Source organism: Mustelus asterias, chromosome 15, assembly GCF_964213995.1.
Source record: "Mustelus asterias chromosome 15, sMusAst1.hap1.1, whole genome shotgun sequence".
Taxonomy (NCBI): domain Eukaryota; kingdom Metazoa; phylum Chordata; class Chondrichthyes; order Carcharhiniformes; family Triakidae; genus Mustelus; species Mustelus asterias.
Genome location: NC_135815.1, coordinates 16,767,224 through 16,793,784, shown reverse-complemented (window position 1 = coordinate 16,793,784; position 26,561 = coordinate 16,767,224). Strand labels below are relative to the sequence as shown.

General features: G+C 44.9%; 1 protein-coding gene across 1 annotated transcript in view; it reads left to right on the top strand.

Moving 5' to 3' along the window:
* The window catches only part of ttc27 (tetratricopeptide repeat domain 27), a 215,152-nt gene that overhangs the window by 61,110 nt on the left and 127,481 nt on the right, over window positions 1–26,561 (top strand). Inside the window, exons 8-9 of the mRNA XM_078229562.1 lie at window positions 808–920; window positions 23,695–23,761. Coding sequence (XP_078085688.1) covers window positions 808–920; window positions 23,695–23,761 — 180 coding nt within the window. The remainder of the gene's footprint in view (window positions 1–807; window positions 921–23,694; window positions 23,762–26,561) is intronic.

The window sequence follows — 26,561 nt, the reverse complement described above, 5'->3', positions numbered from 1 at the left end:
GTCAGAACGCTTTCTGGGGTATTTGTGAGAGATTCTACGGATGATGCAGAGGGTCTGGGAGTGGGAGGAAAGGTAGAAGCCTACAAAATAGGAGAGAATTAGCAGGTTTTGGTTGATTGGCCATGTTTGGGTGATTAGGTTCCAGATAATGGCACAGGAGGGAGTGTCAGAGTCCCATATAGCTGTTGGTAAATTAGAGGGTGTTCAAGTCCAGGGCCACAAGACCATGCAAATCTAAGTGTTCCCAACTACGAAGAATTCTCAGTTGTGAAAGAGTTGGATGTGAAGTGCATCTCGTTGAAAAGGAACAGAATGAGCTCACGAGGGGATCAGGAAGGATGTGAGGCATTTGTCAAAGGCGGCTATCAGGGTGGTCCTAACGAGAAGGTATTTCAATTACTGGTCTTCTAGTCTACGCACTAGTGTGATTGTTGCATTAACTGGAAGGAACAAAGTAATCATTGAGAACATTCAGAGACTCTTCAGATACACACACGCACATGCCAACACTACCCCCACACACGTAAACAAACAAGCTTCCTGATACTGTTGACAGCCACATTGTAACTTGCTGATGTTATGTAGAGTGCCATACTTTTAGAATCTGCCCTAAACTTTCCTTCTGTTACTTGCTGTCAAATCTTGCTTTATTAATCTCCTGAAAGCTGCCTTGGGATGTTTTATTACATTAAAAGCATTATTTCAAGACCAGACGTTGTTGTATTAAAATCCTTTTCAGGAGCTAAAATTGAACAGATGAATGTCGCAAATTATCTGGTGATGCAATATTGTCCTTCCTGCCAACAGAACCTTGAACTGAGTGATGACACTTTGCTGAATTCAATTAAATTGGCGGACCCTGAGGAACACAGTACACCAGATCTTTGTGCAGAGGAGCTTGCTGTAATCCTGGCTATCTGGTGAGCATTTGCAGGCACGCATACAGACCCCTATTTTGTGATAGCATGTTGGACTACACGTTATCTTCTCACTGTTCAATGTAGAAATAAAAGACCATGTTAACTAAAATCCTTGAATTTCTCTATTCCCATTGAAACTGAGAAAGGCATCTAAAGGAAATTCCAGGACAATGGGATTTAGAAGCGCAGGCTGACTAAGTACGGTCTCTACTCTGCATCTTATGAACAACCAAAGGAATGTACTGTTTGACTCAGGCCAATCACAGAGGTGTACGGCCTATGTACCTGGCATTGCACCTGCAATAAAATATATACACAACATTACACAATTGTGTGGGAGGCAGAATGACTTTTGGGCCAACCTCTGCTGATGCCAGGTACCTCAAAGTGTCTTTGAAAGTGGAAACTCTCCAGCAGGAGATACAAGGCAGCTGTGTTATTTATATTTAATCAGAGCCATCACTAAATTCCGGCGTGCTCTGGGATAATTGGCATCAGTTGGCTTAATGAGCTTGAACGATAACCTACCACGAGTGGGCAAGTTTCCCACATTGGCCCGTCCTGCCAATTAAATGCAGGAGGTTTTCTACCCTCAGGTGACTGACTTGTCTCTCCCACAATTAGTTGGGCCTGGTGGCCATGTCTGGATTAATATTCACCCAGAGTATCACTGCTGGAAAACAAGAGATTGCCCGGTGCTGCATCACAAGCAGCATTATTTTAAAAACTGAGGGTCGGCAATTGTATTCGTGCATACTGAATTTCTCCTGATCTAATTTTATGGACAACTGTCTACAAATGTGCATTATAGAAGATGCATGTGAAGGTTAGGAGTTTATAAATGGAATGGTATGGCGCAAGGCCAAATCCACTGAAGCAATGCTGGTCAAAAGCATCAATGCTGGAGTAAATCAATGAACCTTTTGAGCCCAGCATCTCTTAATTCCATCAACGGTGCTAACCATTGTGCCACCGTACTGCCCATAAATAATGACCATGAAACCATTGTCCATTGTCATAAAAACCCATCTGATTCACTAATGTCCTTTAGCGAAGGAAATCTGTCATCTTTACCTGGCCTGACCTACATGCGACTCCAGACTCACAGCAATGTGGTTGATCCTTAACTGCCTCAGGGATGGGCAATAAGCCCAGCCAGGGACACCATATTCCATGAATGAATAAATAAAAAGAATTATTAATTTGTAGGTGCTGATGTGAGGAATCAAAATGACCTCTTTGTATCTCACATTATAGTCAATGAATAAATTATTTGCCCGATGTGCTGCTGGCCTTTTCAGGCCAGAAGACCTGGGGTTTGATCCCGATAATGCGCAGGTTGATCTGGACCAAAGCTGCTCGTTGGGGATGCTACAACTGTTCTCAGCACTGCTAGCAGGCAAGAGATATAAATCAGCCAGGGCTGTACCTCTGTGATTGATCAGTATACAGCAATTCCCGCTGTGTGTGCCTGTGCATAAATCGTTGTTGGGTGAAGACAGCACCAGGCCTGGAACAATGCTGTTCACGGTTAAATAAACTGCCAGACTACCAAAACATGGAAAGAAAGCCAAGTGTCTTTCAGTAATGCTGAAACATTGCACTGTAAAATTTATGCAAAAAATATTATTGAGTGAAAGCTGTGAACTTATAGATTGGACAAAGAATTTTGTGGAAAGCCAAGGGGAGAAAGTATTGTAAGGAGGAATTTGGGTAATAGCATAAGCTGTGAGCTTTCTACCAAGGATTTTAAGTCATCTGATGCCCAAGGTGGAAATTATGGGCTGTTCTCTGCCATATGCATTGTTATTTTATTGTTTGTCCTCCTCCCTCAGTGTTCTTTCTTCACCCCTCCTCCCCTGATCCTGCATCGTTCGTTAAATCTTCATTCTCATTCTGAACGTTGTCTGTAAAACTCACCACTGCTCTCTGCCTTCTTAATGCAGCTCTTTCCCCAAGTCTTTGGTCTCCGCTCCCAACTTTCCTACAAACACTCAGCATTCTTTCGCTTGCTGTTCAGCACTGTGGGAAGTTTTGCTACATTAAAATCACGCTATCATATTATGTGGATTTAAAACCTATCTCTAGCTATTATTGGGTCGTGATGCAGAGTGGCACAAAAGCTAAATATTCTGTTTGGTTCTGTCAGATACTGAATAATTAAAGGTTTTACATCCTCTATTTAATAATATAGATAATTTGTTTTTATAAGTCTGCAGAAATTCTACCTAAGCACCTCTTGTGGTGTCTTGTTGACTTTCATACAGCAGTGCACTACCTCCAATTTATAATACCCTAAACAACTGTTTTTTGCTGTGTAACCAACAAGGGGGGGCATTTTATTATTAACTAATAGACAAATTATAAAACTCTGAAAAGCACTGACAGCTTGGCATTCAATGAAGGAAGATTTGCATTCATTTAGTGCCTCATCAGAAATATCTCAAAGTACTTCATGTACAATTAATTACTCTGTAGTTATGTGATTCTTATGTATGCAAACACAGCAACCATTATAAATACAATATCTGGTAAATGACAGTATGTGAATGATCAGTTAATCTCTTTTCAGAGGTGCTGGTTGAGGGAGTGACATTGGCTGGGCACAAGATGAAGTTGCTAATGTCTTTTAAACGATACAGTAGGATGGTTATCCTGAACCACTAGAATAGGTTGACCAGATCTTAGTTTAGCCCCACATCTGAAAGATGACACCTCTTGCCGTGCAGCGCTCCCTCAAAGTGTCGGCCCCCACCTTGTTTTCAAGTTCTAGAGCTGTGATTAAGCTCAAATCTTCTGACCGGGAGGCCAGCTGAGCCAAGTTGATAAACATTGTGAACAATCATGAACATGCCAGGATTTAGATGGATCTGAGAATGAGAGGTGACCTTATTGAGACAAAGGGATCTCAGGGGGCTTAACAGGATAGATGCTGAGAAGTCGTTTCCCCTTGTGGGAGAGTCCAGGACCAGAGGGAATAATCTCAGAGTAACGGGGTCGTCCATTTAACACAGCGAAGAGGAGGAATTTCTTCTGTCAGAAGGTAGAGAATCTGTGGAATTCTTTACCACAGAGGGCTGTGTTACAAGTCAAGTTGGATACTTCAAGGTGTTCTATGAAGCTCGCCTGACCTATAACGTTTTACGTTGAATTTGGCTAGGATGAGCATGAGAGGTTTCACTTCAGTGTGTTTCAACTGAGCACAATGCAGCATAGGTTAATGCCCACTTGTTACAGTAACCCCGCCTCCTAGGTTGAATGCTGAAAATCCCTTGTGAAGAAACTCAGAAGAGGTTGTAGTCAAATCTGTTTCCCAAAACACAGCTTCTTTAAGACAGGATGACAATAAACCTCTCCTTCAGCTAACTGATAATAGTTTCAGAACCTAACAAAGAGAAGAACAGGGAGCGAGAGAAACTGCTTCTTAGCTTGCTGCTAAACTGCTTCCAACACACTCCCCAAAACAAAACTGAAAGCCCAAAAGAAAAAAACCCTATCACCATACTGTCACAGCTTAGCCCCCCTCCCCCCATGACATCGCTGGAGCTGTAAGATGCATGATTTTGTAAAAAAAAAACTTTCTTAATGGTACACTCACATGACAGCTGTAGATGTTGGGTTATTATATATGTTCAAGGTTGAGGTAGACAGGTTTTTAATCAGTAAGGGAATCAGGTTATGGCGTTAAGGTGGGAAAGTGGAGTTGAGGATTATCGTGTCAGATCAGTCGTGATCTCATTGAATGGCAGGGCAGACTCGATGGGCCAAATGGCTTACTTCTACTCCTACATCTTATGAATGGTGACCATGTTTACTGTTTCCTCTGTTGGATTTTAATGATGCTGATGTCCAAACAGGTGGTTAACAATTTAATGATTCCTACCTTCTTACTAATTCTACAGAAGTGACCAAGATCTTAGTTATCTATCCAAATATTTCTTTCTTTGACTTGGGGTCGACTGTTGCCTGATTATACTCTTGAGGTGCCCTGGGGTGTTTAACTGTGTTGAAAATGAGATATAAATACAAGTTGTTGATGTTAATATTAAAGTAGCGCTTGTGAAATTTGATGTGATCTATCAAGACGTGAGTGAAGTTTCCTTCACCCATAACACGCTGACAGAAATTCTGTCGATCAGCTAATCTTTGGAGTAATAATTTCCCTTCCTCTCAAGACACAACCATTCGTGCTTCCCTTAGTTATATTTCAACCTGCTTTGTGAACCTTGTTAAAGCCCCAATTTAATCCCAATTAATTCATCCCAAAAGCTGCCACTTCTGGTGGAACTTTGCGCTTCTGTTCTTGGATTTGACCAATAAGGACAAAGTGCTTTTTTTCAAAAATTCTTTAGCATTCTTTGTTGAAAAATGTTTTTTTTTTCCCTGTTAGATTAATGCTTTCAGTAAAGAACAGTAAGATTTATTTTCAGTCTGTCACCCTAAATGACTGCATTCTCTGAAGCAGAAATGATGTGGCTAAAAGTCTTCACCCATAGTTTGTCATTTTCTCTTGAATATTTTATTCATGTCACTTGCAGAATATTTGTTTCTTGAGCGACATCTGAGCTCGAGCTTTAAGGTTATCTGTCTTATGTCTCACAAGGGCATTTACAGATGAAAGTCATGCCAAGCACAGCTCATGATTAATGATGTCATGCTTCCCCAAGGGGAATGAGGCTAACTCATCTGGCAGGTAGCAGATGTTTAGATAACCTTTCCGTCCTTTATTTTTCTTTTCCAGTTGAGTTAATTGCAAGTATGTTGAAGACTATACGGGGGGAACATGTGTTCTTAGTTTGGTTGGAAGCAAGTGTAGTCATATATTGTCCAGGTGGCCTTCACTTTAAGTCAACCTCAAAGCACGATTATGCAAGGAGAAAGTCCACCAGTACCGTGCATGGCATTGAAGATTGTAGGTGGTAGTGAAAGCAATTTAATGGGAATTGGATCTATCCCTGATTGAAGGGAGATCAATTTTGGAAAGATATTTTGTTCCTTAACTTGTTTTACCCCACCTCTCCTCAAGGTAAAGAAGAGTGTCTATGAGCTGTAACCCAACAATGCAGAGTGCCTTCAGGAGAGAAGAGGGGTGGAAATTGGCAAAACTGGACGAAACGTTTTTTTAATCACAAGTATAAAACTTCCCCATAATGCGAACAGTGAATAGACTGTACTAAATTGAAAGAAGTAGGAGTAAATTGGAGGTAGTGCTTTGGTGGTAAGAGGTGGATCTTCCAAGAGCCTTCGCGGCTGCCAGGGTCAGAAACTGTTGTGAGGTCAAAAGAGGGGTTGCTGCTATTCCTTGTATTTCTCTTGAAATTGATATGCAGTGAGCACCGTGTCTATGGTTCCATTTAATGGGCAAAAACTGCACTGAGACTCTGGAAAGAGCTTTTGGGCACTGGGCAGAGATAATTGAGGAGAATCCTTGCAATGATCTTCCCTATGGCAAACAGACACCCCTGTAGTTATAATAATTGGACTTGTCTCTCTTCTCGAATATCCACTCAAAATCAACTCCGCAGGGTGGGACATTGCGTTTGTACTCCAGACACCTGACTCCCAAAGCTATTCCGAACTCAGTCCCACCAGGAGATTGCCAGGAGGGCAGTAGAAATGTGTTAGGGTTGTTCACAAAGCATTCCCAAAGAGATCAAACATCCTTGTCCGCTCATCGCAGTCCCTGGTTTGTGACCGACCAAAATGGGAGAAGGTTTATTTGGGAAGGCACCCAACGCAGAGAGATGAAGTCAGAGAGAGAGCACAAACCTCCAAACACTTCACAATGTGCCTGGCCCCGCGCTGCATGTGGCAGTGTCAGCAGACCGCGCATTGGACTTATCAGCTACCTCCAAACTGATGGAACTCCTCTATCCTAAGTGGTTGCCTAAGAAGAAGATGGATGGTGAGGATGAAGGAGGTGAAAGGGCAGGTATTGCATTTCCTGGAGATTACTGCATGGAAAGGTGCTGTAGGAAAAGGAGGAGATGTTGGGGGAGACTGAGGAGTGGACCAGGATGTCACAGAGGAAATGGTCCCTCGGGAATGCTGGAAGAACAGAGGCAGATGCGGTGGCGTCTCCCTGGAAGTGGCAGAAATGGCAAAGAATATGGAAAATGGTGGAATGGAAGGCGAGGCCAAGGGGAACGCTATCCTGATTCAGGGAGCAAGGGGAAGGGGAGAAAGCAGAAGTGCAAGAAATAGATCAGACACATTGGCCGGAATTTTACTGGCCCAAGGCCCGTAAGATTGCGCCCAAGCCCAATGGAGAATGCCATCTGTGAGTCTCACCCACCCTGATTTCTGGGTGGGCGTGCCGGTAAAATCAGGGCCATTGTGGTTGAATAGACAGCTGGAAAGCCTTGCCATGTTCTACATGAATAGCGATTGCATGTGCTAACACAGAGCCACCAACATCCATGAAAATGTGCCCTATCAAAGAGTCAGCCACTTGAACGGTGAAAAATCAGAGGGAAGTAAAGCATGGGAGGGAGCAAAGGTTGTAATGGGTTTTTATTCCAAAAATGTCAAAACAGAAAGCTGTTCAGTTGCAATCAAGGCTTCAAATCAACAGAAAATTAGCTTTGTATTAGTAAGAAATTAATTTGCTGAAATCGCTTTTGTCTCCTCCATCAACTTGAAGTGAGTTTGTTGGATAACGTCATTGGAAATAGAAAGGTCACATGGTACCTTTTTGTCACTATCTAAACAATATTGGTTTAATCACCATGGAAACCTCAGTTTTATTCCCCCTTCTGAACAGCCAATATCCAGTCTTGGTGTCCTTTCAAGCTTAAATGAGATTCTCATTTAATGCACCCTCCTCGTCTACTGGTCAATCATTACAAGCAAGCACGAGAAAAACATGTTAAGAACAGGGATTCGAGTAGGTGATGAAATATTAAGAATAGATTGATTCTAGACTGTGGGAACCAATTCATAGATACAAAAACCATGACATCAGGGCTTTCAGTAAGAAACATACTGGTTTGTGGGAGAGAAATCTCCCACTGATCCAAAAAAAGAGATGAGCCAATTTGTTTTGTTGCTTTTGATGAGGGAACAAAGGATGTGGAATGTTCAGTACTTATAGTAACAACATTCCAAACACAGCTTGGTTGTGTTAACATAGCCAGTTTTTAAAACGTCAGAGTGAGTGGGTTGGGCATGGTGTTTTCAATGAAGAATACTATGGCTATCTAAGTAAGTAGATAAGCATCTCCACATCATATCTAAGTAAGAACATTGGGTGGAACTTTCGTACCAAATTGTGTGATGCAAGCCGAATTAATTATACAATTGGGGGTTTCCCAATGTTTCCCACAGTGGGGTGGACTGGATGGTCTGCACCCCCACTGTCATAACTGAGCGCCCAGACGTCAACTTTTACCCACTGTTAAACGAGGAGATGGCCCACCAATCACAGGAAACTTTGGCTCCCAGAGTCAGTGACGCATCCCTCAAAGTGCTGCTCAATGCAGTGGAGGTCAGGAGGCACATCTTCTACCCTTAGAATGGAAGGAGGAGGTACCATCAATCCACCCTGTGTGGGAGGAAATCTCCAGGGTGGTCAGTGCCCAGGGTCTCCAGCAGAGGACTGCCCTGCAATTCCAGAAATGGATAGATGATGGGTGGCATGGTGGCACATTGGTGAGCACTGCTGTCCCACAGCGGGTTCAATTCCGGCCTTGGGTCACTGTCTGTGTGGGGTTTGCACGTTCTCCCCGTGTCTGCATGGGTTTCCTCCGGGTGCTCCGGTTTCCTCCCACACGCATTAGGTTTATTGGCCATGCTAAATTGCCCCTTAGTACCAGGAGGATTAGCAGGGTAAATACATGGGGTTGCTGGAATAGGGCCTGGGTGGGATTGTTGTTGGTGTAGACTCAGTGGGTCGAATGGTCTCCTTCTGCACTGTAGGGATTCGATGACCTCATCTGTGCTGCCAGGGCAAGTGAACCCTCCACTGCCCACACACCTCACTGAATGGCAGAGGGGTCATCAACCTCAGAGACAAGAGCACCATTTGTGCAGTTGATGCATAAAAGAGCTACTCGACGTGATGAAGTGATGCCTTGGAGCCCCACTGTAGTCCTTCGGGTCTGCAGGTGGAGAGGCCATTGTGGGTCCCTGACTCCTCCACACAGCCCAGATGCTGACAGAGGGGGTGTGGGAAATGGGTGTTGAGGGCAACAGGAAACACCGCTAATGATATACCTCTGTGAGCTTTATCCTCTATCAACATGGGCTCACTGCTTTGGAGTGTAATAAGTCCTCGGAGGCGTAAGTCCCTTCACCTGAATTCTTTAACTTACAAGATCCAACAACACTACAGAGTTTCTCAGTGTGCAGTCTACATCCGGAGTGCCAGAGGAACTGACACTCCAGTTTAAGTATAGGGCTCCCTGATTGGACCATCAATTTGGCCCTAAATCAGGGAGTTCATATTCAAGCAGGCCCACCTCAATTGCCTGATTGAAATCGTTACAGGAGGGTGCTGACCCAGAACCCTTGTGAACAACCTGCAATGCACCAATCAAATGGCATACAATCCAGTGGATTATTTGTAAAGCTGGAATCATGAGACAGATACTTGAAATCCAATTGCTCTCAACCCCATCTTCCCTCTTCTGTGCAAGAAAAGTTGAGGCACAACAGGAGAGAGTGAAGACGGGAGGGTACAGACTGAGCTCCAGAATCTCCCTGAGTTTGAGGAGTGGGCGGTTCAGCTGACAGGGGAGGAACAAAGAACAAACAAAGAACAATACAGCACAGGAACAGGCCCTTCAGCCCTCCAAGCCCGTGCCGCTCCCTGGTCCAAACTAGACCATTCTTTTGTATCCCTCCATTCCCACTCCGTTCATGTGGCTATCTAGATAAGTCTTAAACGTTCCCAGTGTGTCCGCCTCCACCACCTTGCCTGGCAGCGCATTCCAGGCCCCCACCACCCTCTGATATCTGTGTTAAACCTCCCCCCGTTCACCTTGAACCTATGACCCCTCGTGAACGTCACCACCGACCTGGGGAAAAGCTTTCCACCGTTCACCCTATCTATGCCTTTCATAATTTTATACACAAAAGGAACCGTACTGACCCTGTGCGGATGGACAGGTCAACAGGCAGCCTCCATCCGGTAAAGATCCATGCATAATGTAGTCACAGAGAAAGCTAAGGGTTCTGCGTTCCTCCATGTTGGAGACAGCTTAGGCAGTCAGTCGCTCTCGCCTCTCTCACTTACAGGTGACAGCAGGAAGAGGGCAAAGGAAAAAGAGGAAGCTCACTCCAATGGTTCCTCCACAGGATCGAGCACTTGGGGAGGAGGAAGAAAGTGTAGAGGTGTCACAGCAGCCACCTGCACCCCCCGCCAGCACAGAGACACACAGATCGGGAGCTACCAGATGTGGTTCAGGCAGGGTCTCACATTCTGGCAGTCACCTCACGGACTTGTGTTAGAAGCAGAAGGAGGCAGGCCAGCCAAGCTCATTGGCACTCGCACGACTGCGAGGGAAGAGGCATCCAAATCAGATGATGAGCCTCTGGGATGAGCCCTGCCTGAGAGGCTGCGAGAGACGGGGGAACGACAGTCAGAGGTGTGGCGGCCCTTAACAGATTGACACTTGAGACAGAGGATTATGTTTGCCGGCTGGCTGATGATATGGTACCAACATGTGTGTGCATCAAGGTCTCAATGGAGAGAGTGATGTATACCATAGAGAACCTGGTCCAGCAGAATGCCCAGTTTCTGCCCGAGATTCACGCAGACTTGCACTCCATTGCTGTAGCCATGGGTGAGCTTTTGCAATGGATACGCAAGAGGACACCTCAGCCTCCCTCCAGGTACCCTATCTCCTCAGAGAGTTAGGCAGTGCCCTCAGGCTCCCAAAGAGAGATGGAGCCCTCTGGCAACCAAAGGGAGGAGGTGTGTCCATTGCACATCCCTGGGTCTCCACTCAAGACTCTGAGGGGGTCTGGATGTTCAGAATCTGCCTGTGATCACTTCAACTTCATCCTCAGCGATTGCCGAGGAAGCAGCTGCCCCACAGCAGGACAGCCAAAGTAAGCCTGGCCTCAGCACTAGCGTGCCCATTCACACTGGCACACCCTACTGTGCCCATTCACACTGGCACATCTATTGTGCCCATTCACACTGGCATATCCTATTGTGCCCATTCACAGTGGCTCATCTCACTGTGCCCATTCACGGTGGCTTGTCCCACTGTGCTCATTCACGCGAACACGTCCTACTGTGCCCGTTAAAGCCCTGCCATGCCCTTCACATGGGCACACCTTCCCCCACCTGCACTCCACCCATGGCCATTCCCATCTTCCCACTCCATACCATCTCACCCATTCTATGACCTTTTCAGCATCTCTCTCTTTCTCCTACCAGCCCAACCTCCCCGTGCCCCCCACTAGATCTCCATGTCTGCCCCACTTTTTCATTCCTCTCCTCCACATCTAATTACCCCCCCACCTTCAGTACAGACCATTGCCGCCCAACAGTACCTCATACAACCATCCACCTGTAGTGAGAAGATCCACGTGGTTGATGCTTCATGAGGTGTTCCAGGATCTAGGGTCACTGAAGGCCTCTGTCTTCCGAAAGCCATAGACTGTGCCAGGCCTTCTTCCAGGTAGTCCCGACATGTGCATGCCACGTTCATCTGGTCATGTCCTGGACCAGCGTGAAGTCCCACTGATGGCACAGATGATTCATAGAATCCATACAGTGCAGAAGGAGGCCATTCTACCCATCGAGCCTGCACCGACAACGATCCCACCCTGGCCCTATTCCCCATAACCACACGTATTTACCCCGCTAATCCCCCCTGACACTGGAGTCAATTTAGCATGGCCAATCAACCTAACATGCACATCTTTGGACTGTGAGTGGAAACTGGAGCACCCGGAGGAAACCAATGCAGACACAGGGAGAACGTGCAGACTCCGCACAGGCAGTGACCCAAGCCAGGAATTGAACCCGGGTCCCTGGCGCTGTGAGGCAGCTGGCGGGAAACTGATTTTCCAGCTTCTGCTGCATTGTTCCTCCCACCCACCCTGGCTGCACGCTCACCATTAAACCTGCTGCGGGGGGACTGGAAAATTCCAGCCATTAATTCACTAGAATCATATTTTGTGAGACCAGACTTCGGAGTGTTAGATTATTATGACCTCCTGCCCCTCTTTACTCAGATATCTATACTATTAGATAGCTGCTCTGCTGACATGAAAGATGAGACTCTTCAGTTAACTCCCCGGGAGCAAAGTGGGCCTTTCTCAGCACCAAGCCAACTGGGAAAAGATTAGAGCTGTGAAGCTTCTTGGCCAACTCAAAGGAGGCGCTGATATTCTCATTTAGATTGAAAATTTCCCCATACCTTATAACATCATTAAGCATTTTCTATCAGTTAAGAGATGCTTCTGTTTCAGGCTCTTGCAGTGAATTTTGTGGTAGTGCTGACACTTGATTAATTTTACTTTGTGAATGTCATCACGCCCCACACCGAGAGTGCAGGAATGTGTGCTGCCTGCACCAAGTAGACCCAAAGCTGCATTTCAAATTCCCACTTGTAACTTGAATGCCAATTAAGCCAGTAAGTATGTATCCTTCGGTCGTGCCTCCTGGCTCCTGAATTTTCAAATTGTGCTGGCTTTTTCAAACAATAAAATTGGTTTCTGCCTTATTTTTCACATCACATCTGGATAGCTGCAGATTAGAATTACATTATGGCTTTTTTGAAAGGTCACGGATCTAATTGGAGCTTTGATAGAGGATAATCCTATGTTCTTAACCCAAAGAATGTAGTGAAATCTGAGATTTATTCCCTGTGAGCCAAGTGTATGTAGACTTGTCAGCAAGTTATACGTTATACAACTCCATTGAATAGAAGAAAAACTCTGAGGCTGGTTTTTTTTTTAGTGTTAAGGTGCTTTTAGTATTTAATGGTCCGTTGCCGTTAAAGACTTTTCTTCAACATTTTCTTTATGTTCCTAGCTAGCCTGCAGTTTACAGGTATAGACTCATGAACTGAACCTGCACTTATTTTGGCAGGATATTGTCCAGCATCCGGGCGGCACAGTGGTTAGCACTGCTGCCTCACAGCGCCAGGAACCCAGGTTCATTTCCGGCCTCGGGTGACTGTCTGTGCGGAGTCTGCACGTTCTCCCTGTGTCTGCGTGGGTTTCCTCCGGGTGCTCCAGTTTCCTCCCACAATCCAAAGGTGTGCGGGTTAGATTGATTGGCCACGGTAAATTACCCCTTAGTGTCAAGGGGATCAGCAGGGTAAATATGTGGGGTTACGGGGATAGAGCCTGGGTGGGATTGTTGGCGGTGCAGGCTTGATGAGCCGAATGGTCTCCTTCCGCACTGTCGGGACTCTGATTCTACGCTCTCGCCTCACAAATAATTCTGACATACTTATTGGCAAACTTGTGGGATGCATAGCTCTGCTCTTTTGGTCCTCGAGCACCATTTTCTACTCCTAAGAGCGACGAGGGCAAGGCAACTGTTTCCTCCTCCCCCTGCTTTGTTTTTGCATGTGCTTCCTTCGGACCACACTCTCTCAAAGAAGAGGCTGTGGCTCCTCTGTTATCACATTCAGTTTGAGCTGAATTGAGCAACTGTTCTGCCAAAGCTACTTCACTTCATTGCACTTATTGAAATAGCTACCCATTGGGATGATCAGTAAGGCTGCCTGACATAGAGTAACGTTAATGTTTGCATTTAACATTCATGGAATATTCATGGAATGTTTGGCAGGTGTTTCTGAGCAGCTGGTCCCCCTTAAAGGACCCACTGCTGCCAATTCAATCCCTTCCAGGGAGCAGGTATGACAGGTCATTCTCTTTCACCCAGGATTCCTGAACCCTCTGGTGCATACCGTTTAAATCAGGAAGGTGATCTTTGTAGCCGTTGCCTGGTTTTGAGTAGATTACACTAATATTTTGGTGTAAAATGGTTAATGTTTGGGCAGAAACAGGGGAAAATGGTTTCTACATTTCAACACGCTTTTCACTGTTCCCCCGTTAATCTATCACATTACAGCCACATGGACAATTTCAATGATTATTTTTTTTTATAAATTGGAATTTCGGCAATGTCTTGTACAAGGAAATTGATGTTTTCCTGTGTCTCGAATGAAGCACGTCACTTTGCCAGACACTTTGCAGAGGTTGCATCAGTGGTATTTCAAAACGCTAACTATTTTACAAAGATTTGGAATGCAAACTAAATATAAACAGAAAATGCTGGGTAAACTCAGCAGGTCTGGCAGCATCCATGGAGAGAAACTGAGTTAACGTTTTGAGTCTCAATGACCCTTCTACAGAATTGAAGAAAGATGGAAAAGTAATTCATTATATAAACGCAAAATACTGATGGTGCTGGAACCTGAAACAAAAGCAGGAAAATGCTGGAAAATCTCAGCATGTCTGACAGCATCTGGAGAGAGAATAGAGCCAACGCTTCGAGTCTAGATGATGAAGGGTCTAGTCTGATGAAGGGTCATCTCCAGCGGTCTCCAAACTTCCAGCCGGATGTGGCCCGCGGGCCGTCGTTTGGAGATCCCTGAGAGACTCAAAACGTTGGCTCTATTCTCTCTCCACAGATGCTGTCAGACCTGCTGAGATTTTCCAGCTGTTTTTGTAATGAATTATATAGTTGGAAGGAGGGAGGTTGGGAGGATAGAAGAACAGGGATAGGTTGGGGCAAAGGAGATATTGACAACGTTATAAGAACATAAGAAATAGGAGCAGGAGTAGGCCATCTAGCCCCTCGAGCCTGCCCCGCCATTCAATAAGATCATGGCTGATCTGACGTGGATCAGTACTACTTACCCGCCTGATCCCCATAACCCTTAATTCCCTTACCGATCAGGAATCCATCCATCCGCGCTTTAAACATATTCAGCGAGGTAGCCTCCACCACTTCAGTGGGCAGAGAATTCCAGAGATTCACCACCCTGTGGGGGAAGAAGTTCCTCCTCAACTCTGTCTTAAACCGACCCCCCTTTATTTTGAGGCTGTGTCCTCTAGTTTTAACTTCCTTACTAAGTGGAAAGAATCTCTCCACCTCCACCCTATCCAGCCCCCGCATTATCTTATAAGTCTCCATAAGATCCCCCCTCATCCTTCTAAACTCCAACGAGTACAAACCCAATCTCCTCAGCCTCTCCTCATAATCCAAACCCCTCATCTCCGGTATCAACCTGGTGAACCTTCTCTGCACTCCCTCCAATGCCAATATATCCCTCCTCATATAAGGGGACCAATACTGCACACAGTATTCCAGCTGCGGCCTCACCAATGCCCTGTACAGGTGCATCAAGACATCCCTGCTTTTATATTCTATCCTGGACATAAGGCAAAAGGAAGTGTTAATGGTGCCATTAAGGGAAGAAGAGTGTTAATAGCAGCAAATGGTAAGATAGCAGAGTATGTTAATGGGAGCAACTGAACACCAAGGGACAGGTGGCCATGTGGGGGAGGGGTGGGGGTTGTGTTGGGGGAGGCCAGGGAGCTGAAAAACAACTAATAACAAAGTACGAAAAGGATACGGGCGGGGTTAAGATGGAGGGGGAAGTTTGCAATCTAACTTTGTTGAACTCAGTGTTGAGACCAGAAGGCTGTAATGTTCCTAATCGGAAGATGAGGTGTTGTTCTTCCTGTTTGCGCTGGACATCATTGGAGCATTACAACAGGCCTAGGACGGACATGTGGACATGACAGCAAGATGCTGAGTTGAAATGGCGAGCAGCTGGAAGGTCCGGACCACGCATGAGGATGGAGCAAAGGTGTTCTGCAAAGCAGTCAACCAGTCCATGTTTAATTTCTCCTATGTGGAAAAGACCGCATGAGGTGAAGCGAATACAATAGATCAGGTTGAAGGAGGTGCAGGTGAAATGCTGCTTTACCTGAAAAGAGTGTTTGGCCCCTTGGACAGTGAGGAGGGAGGGGGTATAGGGGTACCTGTTGCACCTTCTGCAATTGGATGGGATGGTGTCCTGGGAATTGTACGATGGGTGCGGAGTATTGGAGGAGAGAATCAGGGTGTCACAGAGGGAATGGTCCCTGCAAAATGTTGACGGGGTGCTGAGGGGAAGATGTGTTAAGTGGTGCCATCATGCTGGAATTGGCAGAAATGGCAGAGGATGATCCTTTGAATGTAGAGGCTGGAGGGATGAAAGGTGAGGACAAGAGGGACTCTGTCATGGTTCTGGAAGAGAGGGGAAGGGGTGAGGGCATAGTTGCGAGAGATGGATCGGACACGGTTGAGTGCCCTGTCAACCGCAGTTGGTGGGGGGCAAGGGGGCCTCGGTTGAGGAAAGAGGCAGACATGTTTGAAGTGCAACATTGTCATCAAACCAGCAGACAAAGGAGGGGCCATCGTCATACTGAACAGAACGGATTACTGCAAAGAATTGTACCGACAACTGAACAACGAGGAACACTACAGACGGTTACCCGCAGATCCGACCAAAGAACACACCCGTCAACTCAGCACTCTGATCAAGACATTTGATCCAGACCTTCAGAACACCGTCCGTGCTCTCATCCCACGTACTCCCTGTGTTGGAGATCTCTACTGCCTCCCAAAGATACACAAGGCAAACACACCCGGCCGTCCCATCGTATCGGGCAATGGGACCCTGTGCGAGAACCTCTCCGGCTATGTCGAGGGCATCCTGAAACCCATTGTACAAAGAACCCCCAGCTTTTGTTGCGACACTACGGACTTCCTACAGAAACTCAGCACACATGGAGCAGTTGAACCAGGAGCACTCCTCGTCACAATGGATGTCTCGGCACTCTACACCAGCATCCCCCACGATGATGGCATTGCTGCAACTGCCTCAGTACTCAATGCCGATAACTGCCAGTTTTCAGATGCAATTTTACAACTCACCCGCTTCATCGTGGACCACAATATCTTCACCTTCAACGACCAGTTCTTCATCCAGACACAAGGAACTGCCATGGGGACCAAAGTCGCACCTCAATATGCCAACATCTTCATGCACAGGTTCGAACAAGACTTCTTCACCGCACAGGACCTTCAACCGATGCTATACACTAGATACATAGATGACATTTTCTTCCTTTGGACTCATGGTGAACAATCACTGAAACAACTATATGATGATATCAACAAGTTCCATCCCACCATCAAACTCACCATGACTACTCTCCGGAATCAGTTGCATTCTTGGACATACGCATCTCCATTAAGGACGGTCACCTCAGCACCTCACTGTGCCCATGGATAACCTCACGATGCTCCACTTCTCCAGCTTCCACCCTAAACACGTTAAAGAAGCCATCCCCTACGGACAAGCCCTCCGTATACACAGGATCTGCTCGGATGAGGAGGATCGCAACAGACACCTCCAGACGCTGAAAGATGCCCTCATAAGAACAGGATATGGCGCTCGACTCGTTGATCGACAGTTCCGACGCGTCACAGCGAAAAACCGCACCGACCTCCTCAGAAGACAAACGTGGGACACAGTGGACAGAGTACCCTTCGTTGTCCAGTACTTCCCTGGAGCAGAGAAGCTACGACATCTCCTCCGGAGCCTTGAACATGTCATTGATGAAGACGAACATCTCGCCAAGGCCATCCCCACACCCCCACTTCTTGCCTTCAAACAACCGCACAACCTCAAACAGACCATTGTCCGCAGCAAACTACCCAGCCTTCAGGTGAACAGTGACCACGGCACCACACAACCCTGCCACAGCAACCTCTGCAAGACGTGCCGGATCATCGACACGGATGCCATCATCTCATGCGAGAACACCATTCACCAGGTACATGGTACCTACTCTTGCAACTCGGCCAACGTTGTCTACCTGTTACGCTGCAGGAAAGGATGTCCCGAGGCATGGTACATTGGGGAAACCATGCAGACGCTACGACAGCAGATGAATGAACACCGCTCGACAATCACCAGGCAAGACTGTTCTCTTCCTGTTGGGGAGCACTTCAGCGGTCACGGGCATTCAGCCTCTGATCTCCGGGTAAGCGCTCTCCAAGGCGGCCTTCACGACACACGACAGCGCAGAGTCGCTGAGCAGAGACTGATAGCCAAGTTCCGCACACATGAGGACGGCCTCAACCGGGATATTGTGTTCATGTCACACTATCTGTAACCCCCACAACCTGCTTGGATGTGCAAAATCTCACTAACTGTCCTGTCTGGAGACAATACACATCTCTTTAACCTGTGCTTAATGCTCCCTCCACTCACATTGTCTGTACCTTTAAGACTGGATTAGCTGTAAAGACTCCCATTCCAATCATTATTCATGTAAATTGAGTTTGTGTCTTTGTGCCCTGTTTGTGATCAGAACTCCCACCCACCTGACGAAGGAACAGCCTGTTCCGAAAGCTAGTGGCTTTTGCTGCCAAATAAACCTGTTGGACTTTAACCTGGTGTTGTTAGACTTCTTACTGTGTTTACCCCAGTCCAACGCCGGCATCTCCACATCATGTTTACACTATCCAGGCCAATGATTCATGATCAAGATTTTTAGAGAGGAACTGCCTTCGTAAGATGCCAGAAAGCTGCTAAAGAAATCTCAGAATCTCCATTCTCTTAGACTGCAGTTGAAAATTGACTAATTCAATCACTGTAAAATGACCTTGATGATTAGTCGATGTCCAAACAGGCTACTCGACCAAGTTGGGAGGACCGGATGGGGAGTTGATTGGGATGGTCATACTAACTTCAGTTACTGGAAACAGTTTGCGAACTCAACCCTGAATTCCCTGCTGTTTCTGAGGCTGGAGTCGACAGCCTCCCCACAGATTGTGTATCATTCGAGCCCATATGTTGTAGTGTCCCTTCATGTGACATTTGGCAGATGGTTCATGTCAACACGGTCAAAGTGCACTGTTCATGTTTGTTTAATGAGTCGCTGCAGAGGATGAGTTTGTACCTTTCCTTTATGCATAAGCTGTACATTAATTGGGTGCAGGATAAGATTATGCCCTTGGAAACATCAAATGAGCATTAATACCTGTCACATTGGCGGCTAACTGTGCTGTTGGAATTCTATCTTTTTTGATTAGTGAACACAAGTAGCTAACAAAATTATTAGAGAGACAAATTCTTAATGTATTTTCCACGACAGTGACTGCAACTGTTATATAAAATACGCAGTACTTTAATGGGATGTTTTTATTAGTTAGTAAGATATGAAATTAATTTCACTACTCCAGAATTAGTTGTATGTGTTTTCAGAGGCCGTTGATTAATCTGAGCAGTCAATGTGTGTTGTGTTTTTGTCATTTCCCATACTGGTTTTTGCATCTCCTGGAAGTTTACATTTTTAAGTCGATTTAAGTTGGCACAAACAGAGCGCAGGCTGCAGATATCTTCATATCTCATTTTCAAAATATTCGGCTGTGCCGTCGCTCTTATGTAAGGGACGGTTAGTTACATTTCAAAATTAACTTGGATTTATTGATACCCAGAGACAGTTAAGCAGTGTTCACTTTAATCTATGATTCATATTTCACTGTTTGTGCCAAATGCCATAAATACACTAAAGCACTATTTCAACCTGTCGAGATGCATAGTATTTCTGGAATATCTCTTTCCCCTGGCTTGTGCAGAGTTTGATTTGCAGTTCTCGACGTGTGGAATCCATCAGTGGCAGTTGTGTTAAAGGACAGTCGTACATATCCCAGTGGATATTTTCACCCTTTCGCAGTTGCATCGTTTGTAGAATGTCCTCAAAGGAGCTATTTTTTTCTTGGCCATTTTTGACTGCTATTTTTTAAATAATTATAATACATCTCTGTAAGTTTCAATCTGAGGTTCCCAGACACTCAGAGTTGTTTGGGGAAGGGATGGGGTGGGGTCCACGAGTTCACCACATTTATTGTACCTTTCTGTATTTGTTGACATTGGCACGTCAATTCTGTTAAAAAGGAACGATTTCCTAATGTTTCCCTCTGACGGCTGTCTTCTGGACACTAGTTTGGAAAGTCCCCGGAAAATGTCAACATCTGCTGGAGTCCCCCCCATGCATCAAAGTCTGTCAAGCTTTGCGGTTACACACATGCTGGCAGCCCTCCAATAGCTCACCCAAGGGGCCATTCTTCATCTGTAAAGCAGTCGATTCAGGCAGAAGCATCACTGCTGAGCCCAGTCCTCTCACCATCCTAAGTTGCACATTGTATATGTACAAGCATGGAGCTAATGTGATGGAAAGCTAGGAAGGCTGGCTAATTTCCAAGCTGCCAGCTTAATTCAAATGCCCATGAAGTACGCAATTGATTGAAGGCAGATCAGATATCAGACCTGCACCCAATGATAGATTCATTTAGTGGGCAATCGTCGAACCATAGAATCTCTACAGTGCACAAGAGGGCCATTTGGACCATAAGTCTGCACCGACTTTCCGAAATAACATCTTACCCAGGCCGCTTCCCGTAACCCCGTGAATTTAGCATGGCTAAACCGCCTAACCTACCCATCTTTGGACACTAAGGGGCAATTTAGCATAACCAATCCACCTAACCTGCACATCTTTGGACACTGAGGGGCAATTTAGCATGGCCAATCCACTAACCTGCACATCTTTGGACGCTGAGGGGCAATTTAGCATGCCCAATCCACTAACCTACACACCTTTGGACACTGAGGGGCAATTTAGTATGGCCAATCCACCTAACCTGCACATCTTTGGACACTGAGGGGCAATTTAGCATGGCCAATCCACTAACCTGCACATCTTTGGACACTGAGGGGCAATTTAGCATGCCCAATCCACTAACCTACACACCTTTGGACACTGAGGGGCAATTTAGTATGGCCAAGCCACCTAACCTGCACATCTTTGGACACTAAGGGGCAATTTAGCATGGCCAATCCACCTAACCTACACATCTTTGGGTTGTGGGAGGAAACTGAAGCACCTGGATGAAACCCAAGCAGACATGGGAAGAATGTGCAAACTCCACACGGACAATCGCCGAAGGCCAGAATTGGGTTCCTGGCACTGTGAGGCAGCAATGCTAACCACTGTGCCACCATGCCACCCAGGGGCACTTCATTACCACTTATATGTAAGATCTATATTTAATTCCACCTTTTTTCTCCCTTTTGATAAGTCAGATTCCCATTTACAGTAGCCTGATGCACCGACTTCTTAACCGCCTAAGGTGGTGGTGAACTACCTTCTTGAACCGCTGCAGTCCATTTAGTGTGGGTACGTCCACAGCGCTGTTAGGGAGGGAGTTCCAGAAAGGAATGGCGATGCATTTCCAAGTCAGGATGGTGAGTGGTTTAGAGGGGAACTTCAGGTGGTGGCGTTCCCATGTTTCTCCATCCTTGTCTGACTAGATGGTGGTGCTTGTGGGTTTGAAAGGTGCTGTCTAAGCAGCATTGGTGGGTTCCTGTGGCGCATCTTTGTAGAAGAAAGTTGAATGAATAAGAAAGATGCACCACCCATCTCGTGGGAATTTCTTCATTTTGCAGATCTTTTGCAGAATCATTCTCGCACCTGTTGTAAAGTATTGTTTTGCACAGGGAGTGATGCAAAACAGTTGCAATTTAGCTTAAAGTCAAAGCAAATAGCAAGGAACTTTATATCTGGGAGACCATTTGTTGTACTGCCTATGACATAATATCATGACATCTTCATATTTATGCATTCAGCACTTTTGTTTCCTGTGAGGTGAAAAAGCAAATAATAGAAACGTGTAGAATTATGAGGAAAGACTGCAGCCAACATAAAGGGGAATCTCAAAATCTTCTGTTGGCGGATAAAGATGTGGAGATACTGGGATGGGCACAGTAAGAAGTCTCACAACACCAGGTTAACGTCGAAGAGGTTTATTTGAAATCACAAGCTTTTGGACTGCTGCTCCTTCATCAGGTGAGTCTGATGAAGGAGCAGCGCTCCGAAAGCTCGTGATTCCAAATAAACCTGTTGGACTTTAACCTGGTGTTGTGAGACTTCTTACGGCATATAAAGAGTAACAGAGTAGTTAAACTGTTGGCACTGGATGAAATACATGTAAGGATATGTACCGTTGGCCAGCATTTGTTGTCCATCCTGAATTGCCCTTCAACTTTGAGGGTGTTTAAGAGTCAGTCACGTTGCTGTGGCTCTGGAGTCGCATGTAGGCCAGACCGGGTAAGGACAGAAGATTTCCTTCTCTAAAGGACATTAGTGAACCAGATGGGTTTTTACAGCAATGGTTTCATGGGCATCATTAAATCTCTAATTCCAAGTTTTTATTGAATTTAAATGTCACAACTGCTGTAGTGGGATTCGAACCCTTGTGAGGTGATTCATCATGGTCGAGCATGGAGAGACGATATAAAATAAGGGGGTACAACTCTAAAGAGTGTACAGAGGGACCTAGGTGTACATGTGTATAAATCATTAAAGGTGGCTGGAGAGTTGGAGAGAACAGTTCATAAAGCAGACAGTATCCTAAGTTTTATTAATAGTGGCGTAGAGTTCAAGAGCAAGGAGATTATGTGTGCATAAGACAATAGTTAGATCTCAGCTGGAGTATTGTGTACAGTTCTGGACACCACACCATGCAACACCTGAGGCGATTCAGTCTCTGGCAAGGTTAGCTCTTGAGTTGGAGTTGTCTAGATTGCATTTCTCATCTCTTTTGCTGCATGATCTTATATATTTTCCTTGATGAATTCACTTTTAAACTTTATCGTACAGCCTCAGTAGCTGCTTCCATGTTCCAATAATGCCCGTGTGGAATCAATCATTGTATGTTCAGTTTTTTAACGATAATCCTATTCAGTGTCCCCTTGTGAATTCACCAACCAGTCAAAATAGTTGTTCACCTGCTTAACCTCTCAAAACCTTTCATCATTTTGAAAACCTTTTTTATAGACCCCCTCCCCACCCCGCTAACCTTTGCTGTTTGAGTGAATAAGCCTACTTTGAGCTTCTTGTGAGCTTTTTCCCCCATCTATAACTTCTCATTCTTGATAATATTCTAGTGAATCTTCCATGATTTTAACACCCTTTCTATAATGAGATGCTCAGGCTGATTCCGGGGATGGTGGGACTGATGTATGAGAAGAGATTGACTAGGTTAGGATTGTTTTCACTGGAGTTCAGAGGAATGAGGGGGGATCTCATAGAGACTTATAAAATTCTAACAGGACTAGACGGGGTAGGTGCAGGGAGGATGTTCCCAATGGTGGGTGTGTCCAGAGCCAGGAGTCACAGTCCGAGGATTCGGGGTAGACCATTTAGGACGGAGATGAGGAGACATTTCTTCATTGAATTCATTACCATAAGTAGTTGATGCCAAAACATTGAATGCATTCAAAAGGTAGTTAGATATAGCACTTGGGGTGAATGGGATCAAAGGTTATGGGGAGAAAGCAGGATTGGGTGTTTGAGTTGGATGATCAGCCATGATCGTGATAAATGGCGAAATAGGCTCGAAGGGCCAAAAAGAGCCTGCTCCTATCTTCAATGTTTATTCCAATTAATGTCTAGGTTTTATCCTTGTTTTTAGGGTAAAGACCCCAAGATATTAAGCTTAGACTCTCCTCCTTCTTTTTCTAGCCTTTTCTACTTGCATTCTCACCTTTCAAAATCCATATATCTGGAACCCTTGATCTCACTGTCCCTTTCAGAGTTAGTTAACTTCCTTTTGCTGTCCCAACGCCAATGCAAAATGCACTGATTTACATGTCTTTGTATCTAACTGCTACCTCGCTAGTTAAACACTCCATTAATTATTGCTTTCATACATGTTACAATTTTGTCCCAATAGCACGGATTTTCAGAAGAACAACCCTGTTCACAAGCTGACCGAAGAGGAGCTGTTGGCGTTCACCTCAGTAAGTGCGACAATCTCTTGATCTTTCCCCTTTCAGGCTGCGTTCCCCCTTCAGTTGAGATCCTTCCTGAACAAACAGTGGCTGAAACTTTTCCACGTTATGTTTCCCTGTTGGGTGGATCCCCCTAATTTACTCGAGTTGGTGGAATCTGAAAAATGTGTGCGAGCCATAAGTTTGAGCACAGCACAGACAAAAACTGAAAAGTAATTATATTTTCAGTAAAATCCCTGGTGCCCTTGCAAGCTCGCATTTCTAGGCAGCAGAAGTCAGTGTTGCAATTTTTAATGCTTCTTTTCTCTGGTTATATAGATTGTGAGAGAATCAAATTTGTTTTTAATTATTTTTTAAAAAGGCTTTGTTCTGGAGCAAGGTCAGACCAGCTCCCACTGTATCTGGGGTTTGTTCCTCAATTCCTTCTGTGTTCCTAGTGGGTGGCATGGGAGATTAATTTTATCCTACTAAACAAACATTGGTTTTGTGTTCTAGGGAAGGTCTCATGACCCCAATTTCAAGCTCTCATGAGTCATGTAGTGTGGTCCATGAAGTTACTCTTCTAGGATTCTAGCCTCAGATATTTATCTGTTTCTCCTTATATTGAGATTTGGTGGAGGGTACAGAACATTGGAAATGGGAGCAAATGAAGGCCACTAAGCCTTTTAAACCTACTGTATCATTCTTTAAGGTCATAGCTGTTCTTCTACCTCAATTCCACATTCCTGCACTATCCCAATATCCCTTGATTCTTTTAATATCAAAAATTCTCTCCATCTGTGACTTGGATTTACTTAAGGGATAGAGTGTTCGAAACATTTACAACTCTTTGAAAAAATCACCTCAAATAGGTACTTTGTGCTCCCAGCGTTGTAATAGCTGTGCCGCTGCAAACATTTTTTCTCCTAAGATGGCAATGCTGAAGAATATTCTGTTAAAAGAACAGAAAAATTTGGTTTTTCATTTTGATTTTCCAACACCGCTTATTGGCTTTGGCCTACTTGCATTACAATGGCCGAAGCCTAAGCTAGCTACAGTTTAAAGTAAATATAATGGGCAGAAAAGTCAGATGTACCACTGAATAATAAAGGTAGGGTGTATACGGTGAGGTTCGTGTTGGCTCAGGCTGTTTCCCACGCTAAAGGTCAAGGAGGTTCTACAAATGTGCAGGTTTTGGATGTGTTCGGTTTTCATATTTATGGATAAAGGACACTTGACCTGTGATATTGGCTTACATTGTTGAAATCTGTTGTGGCTGCACTCAAAAGAGCGTGTAGACGTGGGAAGTGGTTTGATGTGATTTAACTTCCGAGGACCATATATATAGGTGTTGTGAGAGAGGCAGAGAGTCAAATTTCAGCATCATAAATGTAATGAGATCCAACTTCCATTAATTTTATTGCTTTGCTGTGCTGCTGAATCTGAACTTGCCACGATCTGTGTTCGCAGCATTACCCATGGGGACGGATTGTAAAATTTTCATACTCATCGAATCCATGCGCTCAGTGTGTGGAATAACCTTCTGAGTAATGCAGTGGAGGCAAAACTATGGAATCATTTTGTAGTGTGGTGAAAGATGTTTGTGGTCTTTCTGATAAAGTTAAAAGTTTTAAAGTTTATTTAAAGTTTGTTTATTATTAGTCACAAGTAGGCTTATATTAACACTGCAATGAAGTTACTGCCAAAATCCCCTAATCGCCACACTCTGGCACCTGTTCGGGTACACTGAAGGAGAATTTAGCATGGCCAATGCACCTAACCAGCACGTCTTTCGGACTGTGGGAGGAAACCAAAGCACCCAGAGGAAACCCACGCAGACATGGGGAGAATGTGCAAACTCCACGCAGACAGTGACCCAAGCCGGGAATCGAACCTGGGTCCCTGGCGTTGTGAGGTAGCAGTGCTAACCACTGTGCTGCCCGCATGATGGCACAGTGGTTAGGATAGGATAGGATAGGCAAATGACTTTCCTCATTTGTGTCAACCTTACAATCTTGGTAAATGCATTCTATATTGCTGCCTCTGGTTTGCTTGCATTGTATTCCTGGTGTTGTGAGATTTCTTACTCTGCCCACCTCAGTCCAACCCCAGCATCTCCACATCATTGTATTTATGGTACGGGTTCCACTATATATTTTTAATATATTGCATTACCTTTTTAGGCCTCCCGCCATCGCCAGTCATGTCAGAGGGATATAATCTGAATAATTTATAAATCTGCTTTATTGTTGGTGCTATCTAAAATGTCCTTGACATTTTAGTGTGAGGAATTTTGAGTCTTTCACTGAATGAACAATTTGTTCCATTACAAATGAAACTCTAATAAAGGTTAAATTAGCAGCATAAAATGCTCGGACTAAATTTGCACAAATATTCTTTAAATAGCGTGCGCTTCTGCATTGTTTCTGATTCGGAAAATATTTTGTGTTCATCATTCTCTCCTTATTTTTTGAAATGGTGATAAAATTTGACAGCAGAAATTGGGGTCAGATGTGGTAAGTATTTATTAAAATTCCCTGGCCTGGACAACTGAACTGCAAGGCAAATATCATGTCCTGTCAACTGTTATGGAACAAGTACAAACCGTACATTTTCCTGCAGACATTTTATTGCTTGCTGGGCTCAACCGTACAATTGTCATAAGCTAAAACTCATGATCAAAGCATCAGCCCTAAGGCTGAAAAGCCGGCACCACTTTGTCGAAGGAAATATGGTCCCTCTGCAATGAATCTTGAGGGGCAACTCTGAATGTTTTCTTGAGGCAAATGACATTTCATCAACACAATAGAAGGATTATGTCCTTTGACCT